The sequence below is a fragment of the Euprymna scolopes genome, chromosome 30 (assembly GCF_053919585.1).
Source record: "Euprymna scolopes isolate OS-2025 chromosome 30, ASM5391958v1, whole genome shotgun sequence".
NCBI lineage: Eukaryota > Metazoa > Mollusca > Cephalopoda > Sepiida > Sepiolidae > Euprymna > Euprymna scolopes.
The window spans coordinates 65,061,073-65,078,978 of NC_136511.1; the positions used below are offsets into that span (position 1 = coordinate 65,061,073).

The window sequence follows — 17,906 nt, forward strand, 5'->3', positions numbered from 1 at the left end:
TATTTCACATGGACACGAACGTCCATAATGTACCTCCCAAAATTGCACCATTTATCTTACCAGGCAACCATGCAACAAAAAAGTTAGTGATGTCACTTTTCTTTTGGACTGCCATAAACCAAGATATACCCTTCAAACAAGTACGGCAGAATCACGTTGACACAACGTTGAGCCTGGCCAGTACCAGATGGGTGACCATTTGGGAAGGCTCGGCTGTATGTACCTTCTGGGAAGGTTGGGCGTAGGGCCAGCACCCTCACCCTGTAAAAAGAACTCGCTACAAAAGCATCTACAAAAAGTTGTAGATGGCCTATGCCTCTCCAGGGGCTCAAGAGCTATGGATGGATGGGACCCTTCAAACAGGGTCAGCTAAGTCACACTTGATTTACTACCTATACCCAATAAAATACTTGCAGTATTTTTGTTTTTCTCCTTTTTATCAACATTCGTCCAGTGAGGAGTATATAGTGACCAGCTAAATTAAGCCACTCGTCACGTAAACAGAAGAATATATACGACCAGAATCTATTCATTTCAGGAACAATTTGATTGTGTCACCGAACACCCACACAAGAGGCGCAACTATAAGACGTCATTTTGATATACAAATCTATGGGACTATATTTTTATTTCTTTGCATATGAAGACAGTAAACAGGTTAGAACGTTCAAGAAAGCATGTACATAAACATTAATGTGCCCAAATTAAAACAGTCTAGACAGTGTTTCCGCAAGTCACTATGTTGATGCCCGTGATATTGCTCATGTCTAATGCCGTCCGATAGATGTAAAACTGTGCCAAAAAGAAAACAGTACTAGCAACGATCCCGCGATCTTCAGCCAGCTTTGTGCAGGCTGAATAATAGGCTCAAAATTACCACCATGGGGACTCAACTGCTTATACAAAAAAAGCGGCACAAATTAAAGTGTCATATGAAACTTGCAAATGGACGAAATACTCTATCTTTTACTAAGGAAGCTTACACAAGCAACAATGGATGTTCTATGCTTACAACCTTTTTCTTCCTAGTATTTCACATTTGTAAAGTTTTCTTCATTAAATTATGCTAAGTTTCGGAAGATTTCTTCAGTCATTAAAAACTTCCAGCAATAAATTCACAATTAAACAATATTCTCTTTCCACTGGAATGATGTTCCTGAATTTTTGTCTTATAAAAAATACACATTTCACCGTATCATTAATTGACCCCCCCCCCCAATCTTTTTACTTTCACCCACATAGGATCACAGTGCACTTTCAAGAAGGACTGTGACTTGCACCTATAGCACACACACACAAAAAAAAAAATGATCCTTTTTCTGGTTAATAAAAATTGTTATTTTAAATGTTTGTAATTGTCCTCGAGTTGTTGCTATTTGCTGATGTATTTTTTTCCTTGCTAGAGAAAGGTGTTTCGACCCACGCTCTCAACTTCATCATGAATTCAGAGACTAGTCGACCCATCTTCCCTCTACTAAAGAAATGATGAAAACTTCTACAGATTTTGAACCGAACCAAATCGACTTTTGCTGCACTAAACCTACAACGTAGATTAAGGTTATATTACGACAGTTTATTAAGTTAAAATAAAAAAAAAAAACAAATTAACAAAAGGACAACCAAAAAAGTTTGAGTTAAATTTTGTACAAATAGTTTCAGAATTTTAAAACTATGCAGGTTGGTAGAAAGTTAAATTTGAATACATTTGTAAAAGGTTATTGTTATATAATGTTTATTTTTCGATTTTTCGATATTTAACCATACTAATTTCTTTCTCTGGTATTTTAAAAGGCTTTATTGATTATTTAAAAATAAATATTTTCAAAATTTTAATATTAAAAAAGGAGATTTATTAAATATACTTAGGTAAAACTATCAAAAAGATCCAACTTAACTGTTAAACGTCATTAATCTTATGTTTTGTCTTTGCGTGCTTAGAATGCGAAGACAAAAAGCTACTTGTAAGTTAAATTAAAAATGAATAAGTATCGAAAATTTCATAAAAATCTGACCATTAGTTGATTTTCGCAAGATTTTTTAAACGTGAGTATTTTTAGTTTCAAAATGATCACTACATTGTTTTAAGGCGTCGATAATGTAAACACGATTTTAGTGTCGTATTTTCATTATTTTCGTATGCTGGAAATTAAAAAATATATATTAACAGTTTATTTGAAGCTTCTTCTTTTAAATGGTTCAGAAGTTAGGATGATAATATAAAATTATATTATAGTTATATCGTGGTACATATGAGGGGGGGGGGCATGTGGCGCGTTGGATGTACCTAGCGTCCTCCGACACATTATCTGAAAACAAATTCCTTTTCTCTTATACTGATTTTTAAAAAGTTTATTTTATTAATTATTTCATATTTAAAAATATATTTTAATATAAAAAAAATATATTTATTAAATAACGTTAGATTAAAAAGAAAATATTCAAATTACTCGTTAACTTTTGTTCATTGTGTAAGGTTGCGTCCAAGTTTTATAAAAAAGAGATTATTTTATTAATTGATTATTTAGAAATATACATATATATTTTTGTTTTTTAATATATAATTAGAAAAAAAAAAAAAACCCAAACTCGGAAACTTATTAAATATCTTCGGATATTAAAATAAAATTAATTTTTTTTTTTAATTACCCATGAGCCTTCATTCATTTTTAAAATCTTGTCTTTTTATTAGTACGCCATTTCCATTTTCTTGGTCCAAAAGCAATTTCCTTTCTCTGGTACTGACTTTTATTTTAATGTTTATTTTATTGATTGAGTGATTGTTTGTTACATAAATGTTTTAATATTAAAAAAAAAAAAAAAATGGCGATTTTATTAAATATCTGTAGTTAAAAAATTTTCAAAATTTAAATCAACCTGTCAACATTTAATTTGTGTAAATATTATCTTTGCGTTTCCACATATTTGATCTCAAATTAATGTCCTTCTGGTACCTTTTAAAACATTTATTTCATTAATTTATTGTTAATCAGATAAACATTTATTAAAACTTGTAACCTTTTCTTTCCTGTATAATTTGTTTTTGGATAGAAATAAAATTCATGGCGGTTTAATTACTGTGAAAAACAAAATTTATTTATAAAATAAATCGTATTTTCTAAGTTGTTTTCGTAAAAATGCAACATCTTTCCACCCTAAAAAAAATCGTTTAAAATAACCACTAGCTGAGGTTTAAAAATGTTTAAAACTCCAGGAAACAAGTAGTTTCCAAGATCTGAAGAAATTAGTTTAAAAAAGTAGGGGATCATTTTTCAATATTAATTTAGCGTAAAATGAGTACCCACTTTATGGCCATCTTTTTTTTTGGGGGGGGGGGTTATTTGGTAATTGTGGCCTGGTAGACCAACACAAAACCCGGCAAAACTTTACTTTAAGGTCAGTCTCACGTTCGTATAGAAAAATATTTGGTACTTCTGCAGTTTATCGCCGAAAATGAAAACATTTTTTTTTTCGGGCACCTGTCATTAGAATCAGAGGGAGAAATCAGTATTTTAAAATTTTAAACTATGGCCGAAGTAGGAAATAAATAACAAAAAAATTAAACTGGTTATTAATTACTTAGGTAAAGAACTATGAAAAAAAGTAAATAAAGAAAGTGAAAGAGAACACATATCGGTAATTGTTTAATTGGAAATATTTCGATTTAATTAATGAAAACGGGAAAGTTTTTCATGAAACACACACACACATATATATATACATATATTAAAAACAGAAATTGAAAATGACGTAATTGTTTAAACTGGGCGACGAGCACCATTTGAAAACCAAAACATTTATTGTATAAAAATGTATCAAAATATAATTGTAAAAAACATTTATTGAAAAGTCTGCGTAAAAAAAATATAATTTTAAAACTATTTTGTAATTTTTATTTTGTCATTTCCTACTTCGGTCATGGTTTAAAATACTGATTCCTCCCTCTGATTTTAACGGCAGGTGCCCGAAAGAAAATGGCGTCTCCATTTTCGGCGATAATGTAGAAATACCAAATATATATATTATATTTTTTTTGTATATTTCGGTGTGCTAAAAACGAATCTGCTAATCGTTTCTGTCACAGAGAAACAGTTTTCCTGATATGAAGAAATTACTTTGTCAAAAAGTGGGTGATCACTTTTCCATGTAAATTTAACTTAAAATGAGCATCCACTTTCTGGCCACCTAGTGAGGGGGGGCATTTTTTTTTTTTTTGTTTATTGGCTAAAAGATTTTTAAATTTTTTTGCTTTTATCCTAGAGAGATGTTGGGATGGTTGATAAAAGACATCCACTTTCGATGAAGAGTATCAGATTAAGTATATCTTTACCAACTTTGAGTACTCTCTGACTTGGTGATTGGTCCAAAGCACATTACCCTTTAATGGCATACTTTTCATTTCAAGCATAGTAAAAACACCTAATTCTTTGCATTACAGCAAGGCTAAAGAAATAACAGCTGAGTATGCTTTTGACTGTAGCAAGCTTTGGCTGTTCTGAAGATATGTCGAGGTGATGGCATGCAGTTGGTATTACTGAATGTTGCATATGTGACTGACAGTATCGATCCACTATGTCCTACCAAGAATGAATTGTGATGTGAATGATGCGCCTAGTATGTATGAGGTTAAGTCTTTTCTCATCAAAATCTGATTTTATTCTTTAAGCATCAGCTTATGGTTAAAATTAGATGTGATAGATATTACATTTCATAGAATTCAATGAAAGGTGAGTACAAGTTGCAAGCTTTTGCGTATGAAAAGGAGTTAGTGTTGATTTTTGCATGAGCCTGGAATCCAGCTCAAGGTAACCGCTTAGCAAATTAGGTACACTAGTACAACTTTTGGACCACGCCCAATTGATTTTTGCTGACACTTAATTACGTAACAAGCCAGAAAAAGGCTTCAATTTTTTGTTTTCTGTTGATGGAGGAGAAATCCTTCACGACTGAGGCAATTTTTTTGTTCCTTTTCTCCACGTTAAAAAAACGACCCTGGTGTCTAACTCTGTCCCGTGGAGAGGCATTGTAAATAGGAACAAGCCAGAAAAGACCAAATGAAAATTAATTGGTGTCAAAATCAACAACATTAAAAGCAAGGAAAACTTTCATAGTATGTTAATTTTTACAAAAGAATTTTTAACAAAAAAAAATTAAACAATTTCGATAATTTATTTATTTATTTTTAAAATTTTTTTTCAGTATTGGTTCAGCTTTTGAAACAGACAACAAAAAAAAATGAACCATTTTTTTATTTTTATTTTTTTTTAATCCTAAACTACTTTTATTACTTTTTGTAACCGTTATTTTTTTTTTATTTGTTTAATGTTTACCTTTCATTTCACTGTTAAAAATTCTTGACAATTTAAATTGATGTCTCTTCCAAGCAGAATAATATGATTTGGTCACATGATGGTTCCTCTCATCCTTTCAGTTAGAGGGAAAATTAGTTTATGTCCAGGTATCATGAATATGATGCATCAAGATGTCAGTTCTCAAGCTCATCGGATGAGTAAGACTTTGCAGATTTTTCCTTACATTTCAAATAACCAGTAAACTCTGAATATATTCCTCATACACTTGATAAGGATCCTAATTTATAAACAATTTTATTTCTGCATTATCACTGACCAAATTCAAGATATGTTTTAATTCTTATCCACAGATTATTTACTATTATAGAACAATTTTTACTTTTTTATACCATTTTTACATATATACCTTTTGTACCCTTTGTAGAAATATTAAACTATAAATGTTATTTACATATTTTTACATACTTGCTTTGTGCATGCATTCAATTAGACACCTGCTGTGTATATAAATGAATTGAATTACTGACTCTGTTGTCAAAACTTCCGGTTCTACAACTCAACACTCTGTTGTCAGAACTTCCAGTTCCACAACTTGACACTGTTGTCAAAACTTCAAACTCCAAAACTCGACACTCTTTCAAATTGACTTGCACATGCCGTCTTCCAGCTCATTTCTCTGTTCGCATCATGCACATTTTTATTCCCTGCCTCATTTGCATAGAAACGACATTGCTCGCTCGAACGTCAACCATAAAACTAACTTGGTGTTGTCATTTTAACCTTTCTTTCTTTTTTTTTGTTGTTGTTACACAACCGACCCTTTAAACACACACACACGTTTGTGAAGTAAGTTATGATGTTCTCTACAATTTAATGTCAATTTTACATGCTGGCAAAGTAATTTATCTATAACCAAGACTTTGTCTCTCTTTCTCTGAAGTCCAGGTTTTCCTTGGCTTTCTCTTATGAATGGAACATGCTATCTCAAGTGTTCTACATCTACTAGCACCAAACTGTCATCCATTATTTCAATGTGGCCATACTATCAAAGTCTCCTGTTCTTCACATACACATGACTCTCTATACTGTCCAGATTTAATCTTCCTCTTAGGTCATCAGCTTAAAGTCTGTTTTTAAGACTTGCGTTATAAATCTATCATATTCTCATATCATTTCTTTCCATGTAATGCATATTTTCAAGCCTCACTGACCATGTTTCACTTCCATACATCGTCAGACTGCATACACATACCTGATAACCTCTTCCTTTCGTTGACAATGGTAACTCTCTGCTGGTTAGTAATGCCAGGAGTTTCATGAACTTACTTCATCTATTGAAGTAAGTCCAGAGAATTTATATTAAAAAACGACAACAAAAAAACCTTTTTGTCATAATTCTAAAAATATGTTAATTAAGTAATAATTTCCATCTTTTGTTTTAATTCACAATTAATGTAATAAAAAAATACAACTGTTGTTGTGTCAATTTAAATAACTAAAAAATGATCAAACCAAGTATTATTTGGATTCTTCCGTTATTTTCATTTGGATTCTTATTTTCATAATGTTTCGGCTGATGTAACCTTTTTATGTTCTTTAGGTGCATCAGTTTTAACTACACCCATGATGTAATAGATAAATGTATTTAACAAGCAGTTCTAAGCGGCAGTCTTCTAGAGGTGGAATGTTCAATTCTTTCTACAGATGATAATAACTTAGAATAATATCATAATTAATACTTCCCGATCATGGCTGACAGAACGAGGACAATATGCCTTTGTGAATTAAATGAAAGGTTTAATTTGAAAATCTATATAGGTTTCAGAGTGTAATGTAACGATTACCAAGGTTGAAAAAAATCACTCGAAGAAGTTTGGATGTTACATAGTGTAACATAGCATGTTACATAATGTTATACATTATAAAAGTAACAACTAAGATGTAAGTAATGTTCTAAATAATTCAAATAATTAATCCTCATTTCAAAAATGACAAAATACCAATTTAAATAATTTTGAATAATTAAAAAAAAAAGAAAATTAGTTTGGAGCTCTACAATTTCAGAAATTTTAGTTATGAACCCATTGACTTTCCTGGAGACCAATTTAAAACCACACATCTAGAGACTCACTATAGCCAACTACAGGCAGCTGATTTATCATATCATGGCTCCTTAGTGCAGTTAGACATGATGAGTGTTTCAAGCTTATATCTGAAATCTGACTCCCTTACCAACACACTGTCTTCCTTGCCACAAAAGAAAATTATAAATTATTTTTATATTTGTTTGCATTATTGACTTCAATTTATGAAATGTAATGCTTTATGCTAAGTGGAAACCATTAACTGTTTAGCTAGAGAACTCATCACTCAAGCGGAGAGCATCTGTCTATCTGGTCGAGCTCCTTGTCCGGACCCATGTGATTCTCTCTTTCCAGATTTCCCTGTCCTCCATCTGCTGCCTCAGATCTTCAAGATCACAGTTGGTGTCATGTACAATTCCCTGGATATACATGGATCTAGGTCATCCTATGCTCATGCATCCATTCAGTATGACTCGGTGGAGAGCAGATGTGTATTTATTAAAGTTATATATCATATATAAAGATTTTGTCCGTCTGTCACATTTTCTTTTTTAAACATAATACATTGCAAAATATTGATGTTGGCAAATTGTAGATGTTCAGTGTAAATGGAGACGCTCTGATATTGTAGCTTTTTTTGTTAAAACTGCAAAAGTATTTATCTAAGTTAGCACTGACGCCCGGTAAAGCATGATATTTTAATTCTTGCAGATTTCATATATATTATTATAGAGTTAATGTTCTATCGATTTTTATATATTATAAAGTTGCGATTTCAAAAATAATAAAAATATATCCATATGATTTGGGTGCATTAGCTTGAATCAAAACTGAAATAATAACTTATGAAAAAATGTATGTGTGTGTATATATATATATATATATATATATATATATATATATATATATATATATAAACTTGAGTTCCTTTAGCCATAATTGAAATCCAAACCAAAACTTATGAAGAATTCTTAATAAAATTATTTATTAAAAAAAAATAGATTACTGGAGTGCCATCAGTTATAATCGAAACCGAAACCAAAACTTGTGAAGAATTCTTGGTAAAATTATTTATGACAAGAAATGGAAGTACATAAAAATTAAATGACCCGCATGGAAGTGTGACACAAGAAATAACACGCTATTGTATTAATAATAAATTACAAACAAATAAAGCAGGTGTCATGACCAGAAACTGAAACCTTGAGATCTTCAGTCTTAAGGTTCTACCAACTTGGACTGTTTTATAAATAGAGCTTAAAACATTACCTTAACAAAATAATTATAGCTTTGGCATAATATATAGATTTGATTTTCACTCATATTTCAAAACATGAATTCAAATCGCTAATAAAAAAAATGAATGGGTAAAGATTATCAATGTTAGAAATTATTTTAATATTCCAAAACAATTTATTTTGCTTCAAGTACATGTTGACAATTTAATATCTGATTTACTACCAAAAATATTAATTTTGGCATGGAAAAAGAAAAAGAAACTCAAATCCTTTCAAACGTAAAAATGATAGTAATCCTTGAAAATATTTAGTTGTGTGCCAACAGATATCTTGTTTTCTGGCCTGAATTTACTATCAGTAATATTCAGGCTTACATTCTCCATTTGGAAACTTTTTTTTGATACTTTGTGTTTTTCTTTCTTTTACCGTGTTTTTTTTTTTTTTTTTTTTTTTTTAACAAAAGAAATGCTTCTTTTAGTTTTCTGATAGGCCACCCATTTACTTAGAACTTAATGTTTTATATTTTCTTTTTTTTTTCAACAAGGTTTATCCTCGATTCACATTTTGTTTTCTTGACCTTGGCCACAGATCTCTAACTTAGATTTAGGAACAATAATTTGTAGATGTCTCCTCACATTTCCATAAGTTTTTAAAAATTTTTTTGTGGAGTAGGGGAGAAGACAGTGAGTCACTGTTGGGTACCATGGCAACAAATCAGCAGATATTGGCTATCAACCTGTAGGAGAATTAGGGAAAACAACACTGGTGGTAGATACATCGGTAGGTGGTTTCCCTTGGCTTGGTACGCAGAGAGCTGAAAAGGAAATCAAACAGCACGTTTTCCCGTCTGGTGGGTCAAAAGCTATGTAAGAGAAAGCATGCAATCTCATAGTGTAGAAAACGGTTGTTCTCCATGTTGATACACAAATCTTGCATTGGCAGAACATATCTATCCTATCTATGGTAGAGGTTTCCACCCAATTGGTGAGTTATGAACATTTGTATTTCTCTGTTATGTTGTGTTACTTGTCAGAATTGCATTTGTCAATGTGTTAATGAATGTCTATATTTGTACTTGGGTTCCATTTGGTTAGACTTTATACGTAATTTATGCTTGTTAACCATAACAACCAAGATGAGAAAGTCAGTCCGACAATCTCAATCAATGAAAACACCTCATCTCAAAAATACAGAGAATTACTAAGTATTTTCTATTTCAGGTTAATTAATTTAACTATGCAACAGCAATACATCGAACAGACCCTTTCCTTATAATATTTTTAATTATTAAACAGTTTAAACTAATTCCAAACATGTTTCTGAGATACTAAGCACGCAATACATTCATAATCCCGCCAATACTAAGTTTCTGATTATAAACAATACGTGCAGATACAAAGATGCTGATCAAAATCTGGACAGAAGTAAATTTTTTCATAAAAAAATGATTTATTGCAATGTATACAGAAAACCGCTAGACATGTTAGTTCTATTTTACCTTCCATTTTTTTTTCTTCACATTAGTGTTCAGATAATTAATTGGAATTGGGAATCTAAAAAAAAAAAAAAATAGCCTAATTTCCAATTCCAAAATCTATTCTTTTATTTATTTTTAATGAAGATTCAATTACCTATTGCTGGCACAAGTAAAGATGAAAATTTAACAATGAGTTTATCAAAATTTTGGCTATGATATATAAAGAGAAGAGTGGTCCGATTGATAACTCTGGTTTTCATAGTTACCTTTACTCTTAATGATCATGCCAGTGCATCACTCCTTGCATGAGAATCAATCTTCCCTTGTTAGGTTCATATTTGCTTGAATAGTTTGGTTTTCAATGTCACTGTAATTGCCATCTATGCTCCCACGCTTAACACTGACGATCAAGATAAATACTATTTACACAACAACTTGTAGTCTACTGTTGACCGTGTACCAGAGTGATATTCTAATTAGTGCAGGTGATTGGGATACCCATGCAGGCACAAATGATATCTGTAACAGCACCCCCTCGAAAGATTTGTGATTGGAAATCAATGTGCTAATGGTGAAAGACTTGCTAATTTTACGGCAGCAAATCAAATGACCATATCCAGCATGTTTTTTTTCAACATCTGCACCTACTTACTTGATACTCCAATGACAGTGTGGTAGTTAACCAAAGCAACTACTTTCTTGTTAAATCTTGCTGTTTTTTAGCATCCTTCATTGTTGAGTATTGTTTAAGAACTTGAAACCATGAACAACCGGTATATTTGGAGAGGATGACAGGCATCATTATAATGTGTGCTGGATTCAAATATTTTCAAATCTTAGCTGCAACTTAGTACTCCTCAAATAGTTTGAAAGCCATGAAATGTAGACTGGAGAATTGTGGCAGATGTAAAAGTAATTGGCTAACATGAAAGATCATAGCAGGCGTTTCGGCTATGTCTGCAAAATGAGTTTCTGTTAAAAAGCCCCCAAAAAAGATGGAGCAAGATTCAGGCAAGACACTGTCGATAATGAGAAAAAGGGGGTTCAGAATGGCAACTATGAAGAAAGTACTCAATCGAGGTCTTCCCGATTTCTCTTACAAGAATTGCAAGAGCCAACAACTTATCGTCAAGGTCCAAGAGAACTACCTTCTGGAATCCAAGAAACTCATCAACATCGTCAAACATCAGCAGTTGAACTTGAAATTTTTTTTCTTTAAGGGAAATCACTTCAGATAGGGCATGAAGCCACTTAATGTAGAGAGATAAAAAATACCATTTCGTGGTCCAAATCTAGCCAACTGATCTAGAAAATGGCAATTCTTACCCTTTTTTCAGAAAGCTCACTCATAGAATATGAGGACTGAAGGATAAAATAATGGAAGCGAAAATTATGAGGCTGCTTTTGTTGTTTTCAGGACCAGTTCCAAGTGAACCGCTTTCTAAAAGCCAAGAAACTCCCCAACATGGTCAAACACTCAGTTAAACTGAAGATGCTCTGGTTCTTCTCAGAACCAGTTGCACAATGCACAAAACAAAAGCTGGCTAGCCTTCAGTCCGCATGAAGTTCCACACATTATAAAGATCACATTTCTTCAGACAGTCATGGTCTTTAAGTGTGTTTCCAGTGAAGTCCATGTCATGTCGCCTAGCATCTTAAAAATGGACACAGATTCAAATCTGATGACTATATCGAGTTGCTATTCACTGTTTTAAAATGCTGGGTGTCTACAAAAAAGCTGTGAGTGTTGCAGCAGGACTCACTTCCATGTTAAACATCTGGAAGAGCCAGAAGTTGTTGTGTGAGAACTTTTATGACAATAATATCTGATCTCAACTCATCTGATTGTAACCACTGTTATGTGTGGATTGTAGTTGAGAAAATCACAACCTTATTACGTGCAACATCAATGATTAGCTGGTATTGATGAAATCTGTACCAGTTTATGGTCAAAGAATGAATAATATTTTTTCTTAAGTTGAGATATTATGTACCTGGGACAACACCAATCAAGAATATACCAGCTTTGTGAGTATTTGTCTTGTTGTTTTTGACTTTTAGCCAGACATATACACACATGCACACAGACCACTGCCCTTTGTATAATAGATTTCTTTTTAAATTATTTAAGCATAGACAAATATTTTTGTTAATTTCTGTTTTGTATATGTTAATTATTTGCTCGCTAATGGAAATTCTTGTTTTACAGTTTTTAATTGATTTTATCTGAATTTAAATAGCAAAGCATGCATTTGTTTTTTTTTTGTTTTTTCGTGGATTTTTTGTTTGTTTTTGTTTTTGGGACTATTTAGTTATAAAGTCTTAGAAAATACATGTTAGTCTTGAAGCTAATTTGCTTTGATGTATTAAAAACAGGTACATTCCAATAACGATTAAATATATTCTGTTTTAGATGTGTATTAGTTTGTACCTATCTGTATGATCTTTTACTTTTCTTTAAATTACATCCTATATATATATATATATATATATATAACTACTTCATTTACTTACATAAATTTAATATACGGAAGTATAGATTTATGCGTAAACTTTAAGTATTTACTTCAAAAGTGCTCAATACGTAGGCAGAGCTAGTTAGTAATTTATAAAATATACATGGCGATTAAGCTACACTGAATATTCTGCGTTTCATCCACTATAGGATTCGTCAGGCTTATGCGCGAATTCTGTGGTTGCTTCTTGTTTTTATATATGTTGAGGATTTCTAGTTAGCCAATTAGCTTTCTAGTATCCACTGCGCCCCTTCCTATCAGCCAATGGGCATGCATTTTATCGAACAAAGGATCTGTTTTAGAACTAGGTTAGTGGTTTAAGGTAGATCTTTTCCTTCCTTTTTTTATTTTTTTTTTTATATATATATATAAATAAATATACCTATGTGTACACACATACATGCACACACATATATATATATATATATATATATATATATATATATATATATATATATACATATATGTGTGATCGTTTATGTATATTCATGTTTGTTTAATTTATTTATTTGTTTGTTTTCTATTATTGTTAGTTTTAAAGCTATTTTGTATCGCTATCCTAGAGTAAGTTTTATTTTGTGAACACAGTTGTTTGCTATTTCTCGTCTACAGTTTAATATATTTTGAGGTTCTTTAAAGTACAGGATAGCAAATTTTTCATGGAGGCATAATTTACATGGATCGTCTAAATGTCTGCACGTGGTAGCTTGTCTCATTATTTTCCATTCGACTACCGGCGAATGTCCGCTTTCTTTGAGTTCCCAGTATTTATTCGCTAGTGTTGTTTTTATACGGTGTTTTTTATTTTTGAATGTACTTTTGTGGTCATAGTATCGGGTTTTGAAATCTAAGGAAGTCATGCCTATGTAATATTTCTTGTTATTCGGGATTTCTTTCGCAAATATTGTTGCTTGATAAACTACACTTTTTGTTAGACATTTATTTTGGACTGGGCAAAGTGTGCAGTGTCTACAATTGCATTTATCTTGTTCGTTATTAGTATTTTTATTTATGGTATGGTTGTTCTTGTCCGGGGTTGGTTTGTTATTATTATTATTATTATTGTTATCATTATTATTATTATTATTATTATTATTATTATTATTATTATTATTATTTCTGCTAGTGTTGGTTTTATTTCTGTCATGGTGTCTACTTTTTTATTGTTTATTTTGTTGTTGTTTACATTGTTTTCATTTAGTATTTTGTTATTATGTGCTTTAATTATCATCTCTAAATTTTCGCAACAACTGTAAGATAACTTCAAGGTATTTTTATTGAAGATTTTGTGTAAGGGGTTGGTTGCGGGAAAGTGTTTTTCAATAAGATCTAGAAATTTCTTGCCAAGTTTTGTTTTTAACATTTGATTGTATGGGGCCGTATACCAAATTATAGTTCTTTTTCTTCTATTTTTAATTTTATTATAGTTGTTGGTGTTTTGTTGCTTATATTTGATATCAATATTTTTGTATCCACTATTTTTTAGGGCTGTTTCATAAATATTGGTTGACCTGTTAAATGCATTTTCATCGCTTGAGTTATTACTGAGTCTACTTACGATCGAGTTAGGGATGTGTTTTATAATTTATGGTGGGTGGTTGGACTTAGGGTTTACGTAAATTGGAGTAGCGTTATCTTTTAAGTATGGTTCATATGTGTTTTTATCTAAAGTCAAGGGAGAAAACTTTAAGAAAATCATACACAAAGAAATGAAAAAATTAGGCCTAAAAGCGGACGTATCAGCTAACATAAAAATAACAAACTTCCTGGACGTCATGTTAAACTTAGTCGATTGGAAAATAATGAGACAAGCTACCACGTGCAGACATTTAGACGACCCATATAAATTATGCCTCCATGAAAAATTTGCTATCCTGTACTTTAAAGAACCTCAAAATATATTAAACTGTAGACGAGAAATAGCAAACAACTGTGTTCACAAAATAAAACTTACTCTAGGATAGCGATACAAAATAGCTTTAAAACTAACAATAACAATAGAAAACAAACAAATAAATAAATTAAACAAACATGAATATACATAAACGATCACACATATATGTATATATATATATATATATATATGTGTGCATGTATGTGTGTACACATAGGTATATTTATTTATATATATATATATATATATATATATATATATAAAAAGGAAGGAAAAGATCTACCTTAAACCACTAACCTAGTTCTAAAACAGATCCTTTGTTCGATAAAATGCATGCCCATTGGCTGATAGGAAGGGGTGCGGTGGATACTAGAAAGCTGATTGGCTAACTAGAAATCCTCAACATATATAAAAATAAGAAGCAACCACAGAATTCGCGCATAAGCCTGACGAATCCTATAGTGGATGAAACGCAGAATATTCAGTGTAGCTTAATCGCCATATATATTTTATAAATTACTATACATATATATATATATATATATATATATATATATATATATATAAAGAACACAATTTAAGACTGTAAATAATAATTTACAACAATTATTGTTCGACAGGATACTCAAAAAAAGAAATATTAAGATTCCCTTAATCCGTGGAGTTTCAAAGTATGCATTCTTCTCATCAGAAGAAAGATATTAGCAAATTAATATTATAGTGAAGCTATGAATTTGCTGGTATTAGGAAAAAATAAAACAGCATTATGTGAAAACTAGTCATATATCCAAAAAGTTAATGTAAAGAGTTCATGAAATGGAGAAAAAAAATGAAAAAAGTAAATTAAAAATTAAAGATTAAAAATCCAGATGAAAGGATATGCAGTGGTTAAGTATGTCTCAGGGCGAAATGATCATAAGAGTCAATGTTCTCATAAGAAATACTCGGATTTACAATGTTGACAAATAGATCCAAATTAAAAATCCAAAATGAGAATAATCCAAATCTCTGGGAAAATCCCATTTGCAAGCGGTCAAGGAAGAAAGATTATTTCAATGTGTTAAAGATTGTTATCAAAGATACAAAGAAGGTAAAAAAAAGTTATGACCCAGACTGATTGTCCTTGAAATAATTATGTTATGTGTCAAAAAGCGTTCATCTGAACAGATGCATAGGAGTAAAGGCTTTCAGTTGAATGAAAGTGAGATAGACAGTAAGTGATTTTGAAATAAAATGTGATTGAAAAATATTGGCGCTAATGTAAACATAATCTTAATAGTAATACTAATATATAAATATTAATATCTATATTCGCTTTAAGTTTACTGAAGCTTTTGACTTGTAAACTTAATTTTTACTTAATCTATAATATAAATCTCACCTGTCTGTTTTAATGTGTGTATGTATGTATGCATGTATGTATGTTTGCCTAGAACTTTTGACATAGGCGACGGATTTTTACAAGATTGGTATTGTTTTGAAGCTCGACCCTTTGGATGACAAATATCGAAAAATTGGCTAAAACCATTAATTTATTCACCCTCAACTGGGCACTTTTCTACAAGAAGGGGTCGCTTTTTTTCACCAATATTTATTTTTTTTTTTCACTAATATATATTTTTGAAAGGCATCCCATCTTTTTGATTGACTAGCCTTAAATTTAAATCTTTGCCACTTCTGGTTTGGCAATGGACGCAAAAGCAAAGACGTCACATTTTTTTTCACATTCTTTTTCTCCTTCGCGGTACGGGTTCAAGCATTCCTGCCTTCCTACTACCACTTTTTCTTTTTTTTTTATCCAACACACACTTCCAAACACCCGGGCAATGCTGGGCACCCAGACTAATTATATATATATTAATTTGTACAGTATTTCTGTATTGAGCATAGTTTAAGAATTTTTAATGGATCAATAATTATCAAATAGATTCTGTATTTAGATACAATTTTATTATTTACTTTCCATTGTTATATTTTTCATATATATTTAAGCTGGATCCAAAAATTCCGACCCTTTCTGAATCCTAGTTTTATGGATATTTTGTTGAGAACCAATGCTTTAGACTATATTAAAAAGATTTGACAGTTTCTTAAACTCAACTCTGAACTTTTTGAAAAACCATTTTAATTTTTCTTGAATTACATAAATTGACAGAATGAAAAGAAATAATGTAATTTCTAAATACATAAGCACAGTCACTTAATCACAGTTCAGCTGAGAAATAATTTTTTAGAATTATAGGAACAGTCTATTAGTGTAATGATGTAAATGTAACCTGGTTGATGAGAGTTGAGAACATGCATGGAGAGAAAATATTATGACTGTGATTTGAGTCTTAAAGGCAGGTTTAGATCTGGAGATCTCAAGAGGAAGATTAAATCTGGATAGTAAGGGAAGATGTGTGCAGAACAGGAGACTTTGATAGTATGGTCACATTGAAAGAATTGATGAAAGTTCTTGGATTAGTAGATGTATAACAATTGAGGTAGTAGGGTTAGTTTGCAGGGTAATGTTAAAACATGGAAGTGATAAGGATGGACTTGAAAGAGAAAGTTTTGTCCAGATGTAGGTTAGTTTGGAAGTCTATTTCTACAAACCGCCGAAAACGTGCTCGATATTATCTGAATATACTGATTATGATAATCTATATAAATAAAATGAACTCATTTTTTTCCGTCTGAGTTTGACCTTAACAGGATTAAAACTAAGACATTTCATGCAAATGTATTATTAAAGTGTCTACTTAAGGGGGCGGTTCATCAGAAATTTGTTTACGTTGGATTTGAAGACATCCAAGTTGTAGTCAGGTGGGAAACAGGCAGACTGGAACAGAGTTCCACTGGCGTGCTGTTCTAAGAAAGAAGCTTTGTTCATGGAATCTACGTTTTGATTTAGGCACAGATAGAGAGTGGGGAAAATTTTTTACAGTGGCTTCAGTTAGACGGATGTTTTTCGTAAAAGATTGGTGAGGGGGGACCAGAGATTGGAGCGCAGACGAGCACTTGCCATGGAAATAACGGTAAAACAAAGACAGGCTCGCAATGTCTCTTCTGTGGGAGAGAGGTTGCAGGGAAGAGAAAAGGGCATCCCCCACTAAAGTTTAGTTTTTAATGGTGAATTAAACAAATTTTAATTATGATTATTTTGTTTTACGTATACAAGCGGTACTCCCCTCTGTTTTATTTTCGTCTTTTTTTTACAATGTTTTCAGTAGATTATTATTGAATGAAAACTAATCTACCCAATTATCAAAAAACAAAAAAAATGCAAAATCAATATTCAAATATTTGTAGGAGATGCTCAGTTTCTAGTTAAGTGATAAAAACATTTTAAACTGGAAAGTTTATAAACGAAATAATGTGTCACCTGGTAGAAAAAAGACATGTA

The 17,906-nt window shown here is 31.3% G+C and overlaps 1 protein-coding gene across 1 annotated transcript in view; it reads left to right on the plus strand.

The window, feature by feature from the left end:
* The first annotated feature begins 9,418 nt into the window (after window positions 1-9,418).
* Window positions 9,419-17,906, plus strand: part of LOC145254830 (E3 ubiquitin-protein ligase CCNB1IP1-like) — a 102,769-nt gene continuing 94,281 nt past the window's right edge. The window contains exon 1 of the mRNA XM_080113666.1: window positions 9,419-9,615. Coding sequence (XP_079969792.1) covers window positions 9,592-9,615 — 24 coding nt within the window. The 5' untranslated portion in view covers window positions 9,419-9,591. The remainder of the gene's footprint in view (window positions 9,616-17,906) is intronic.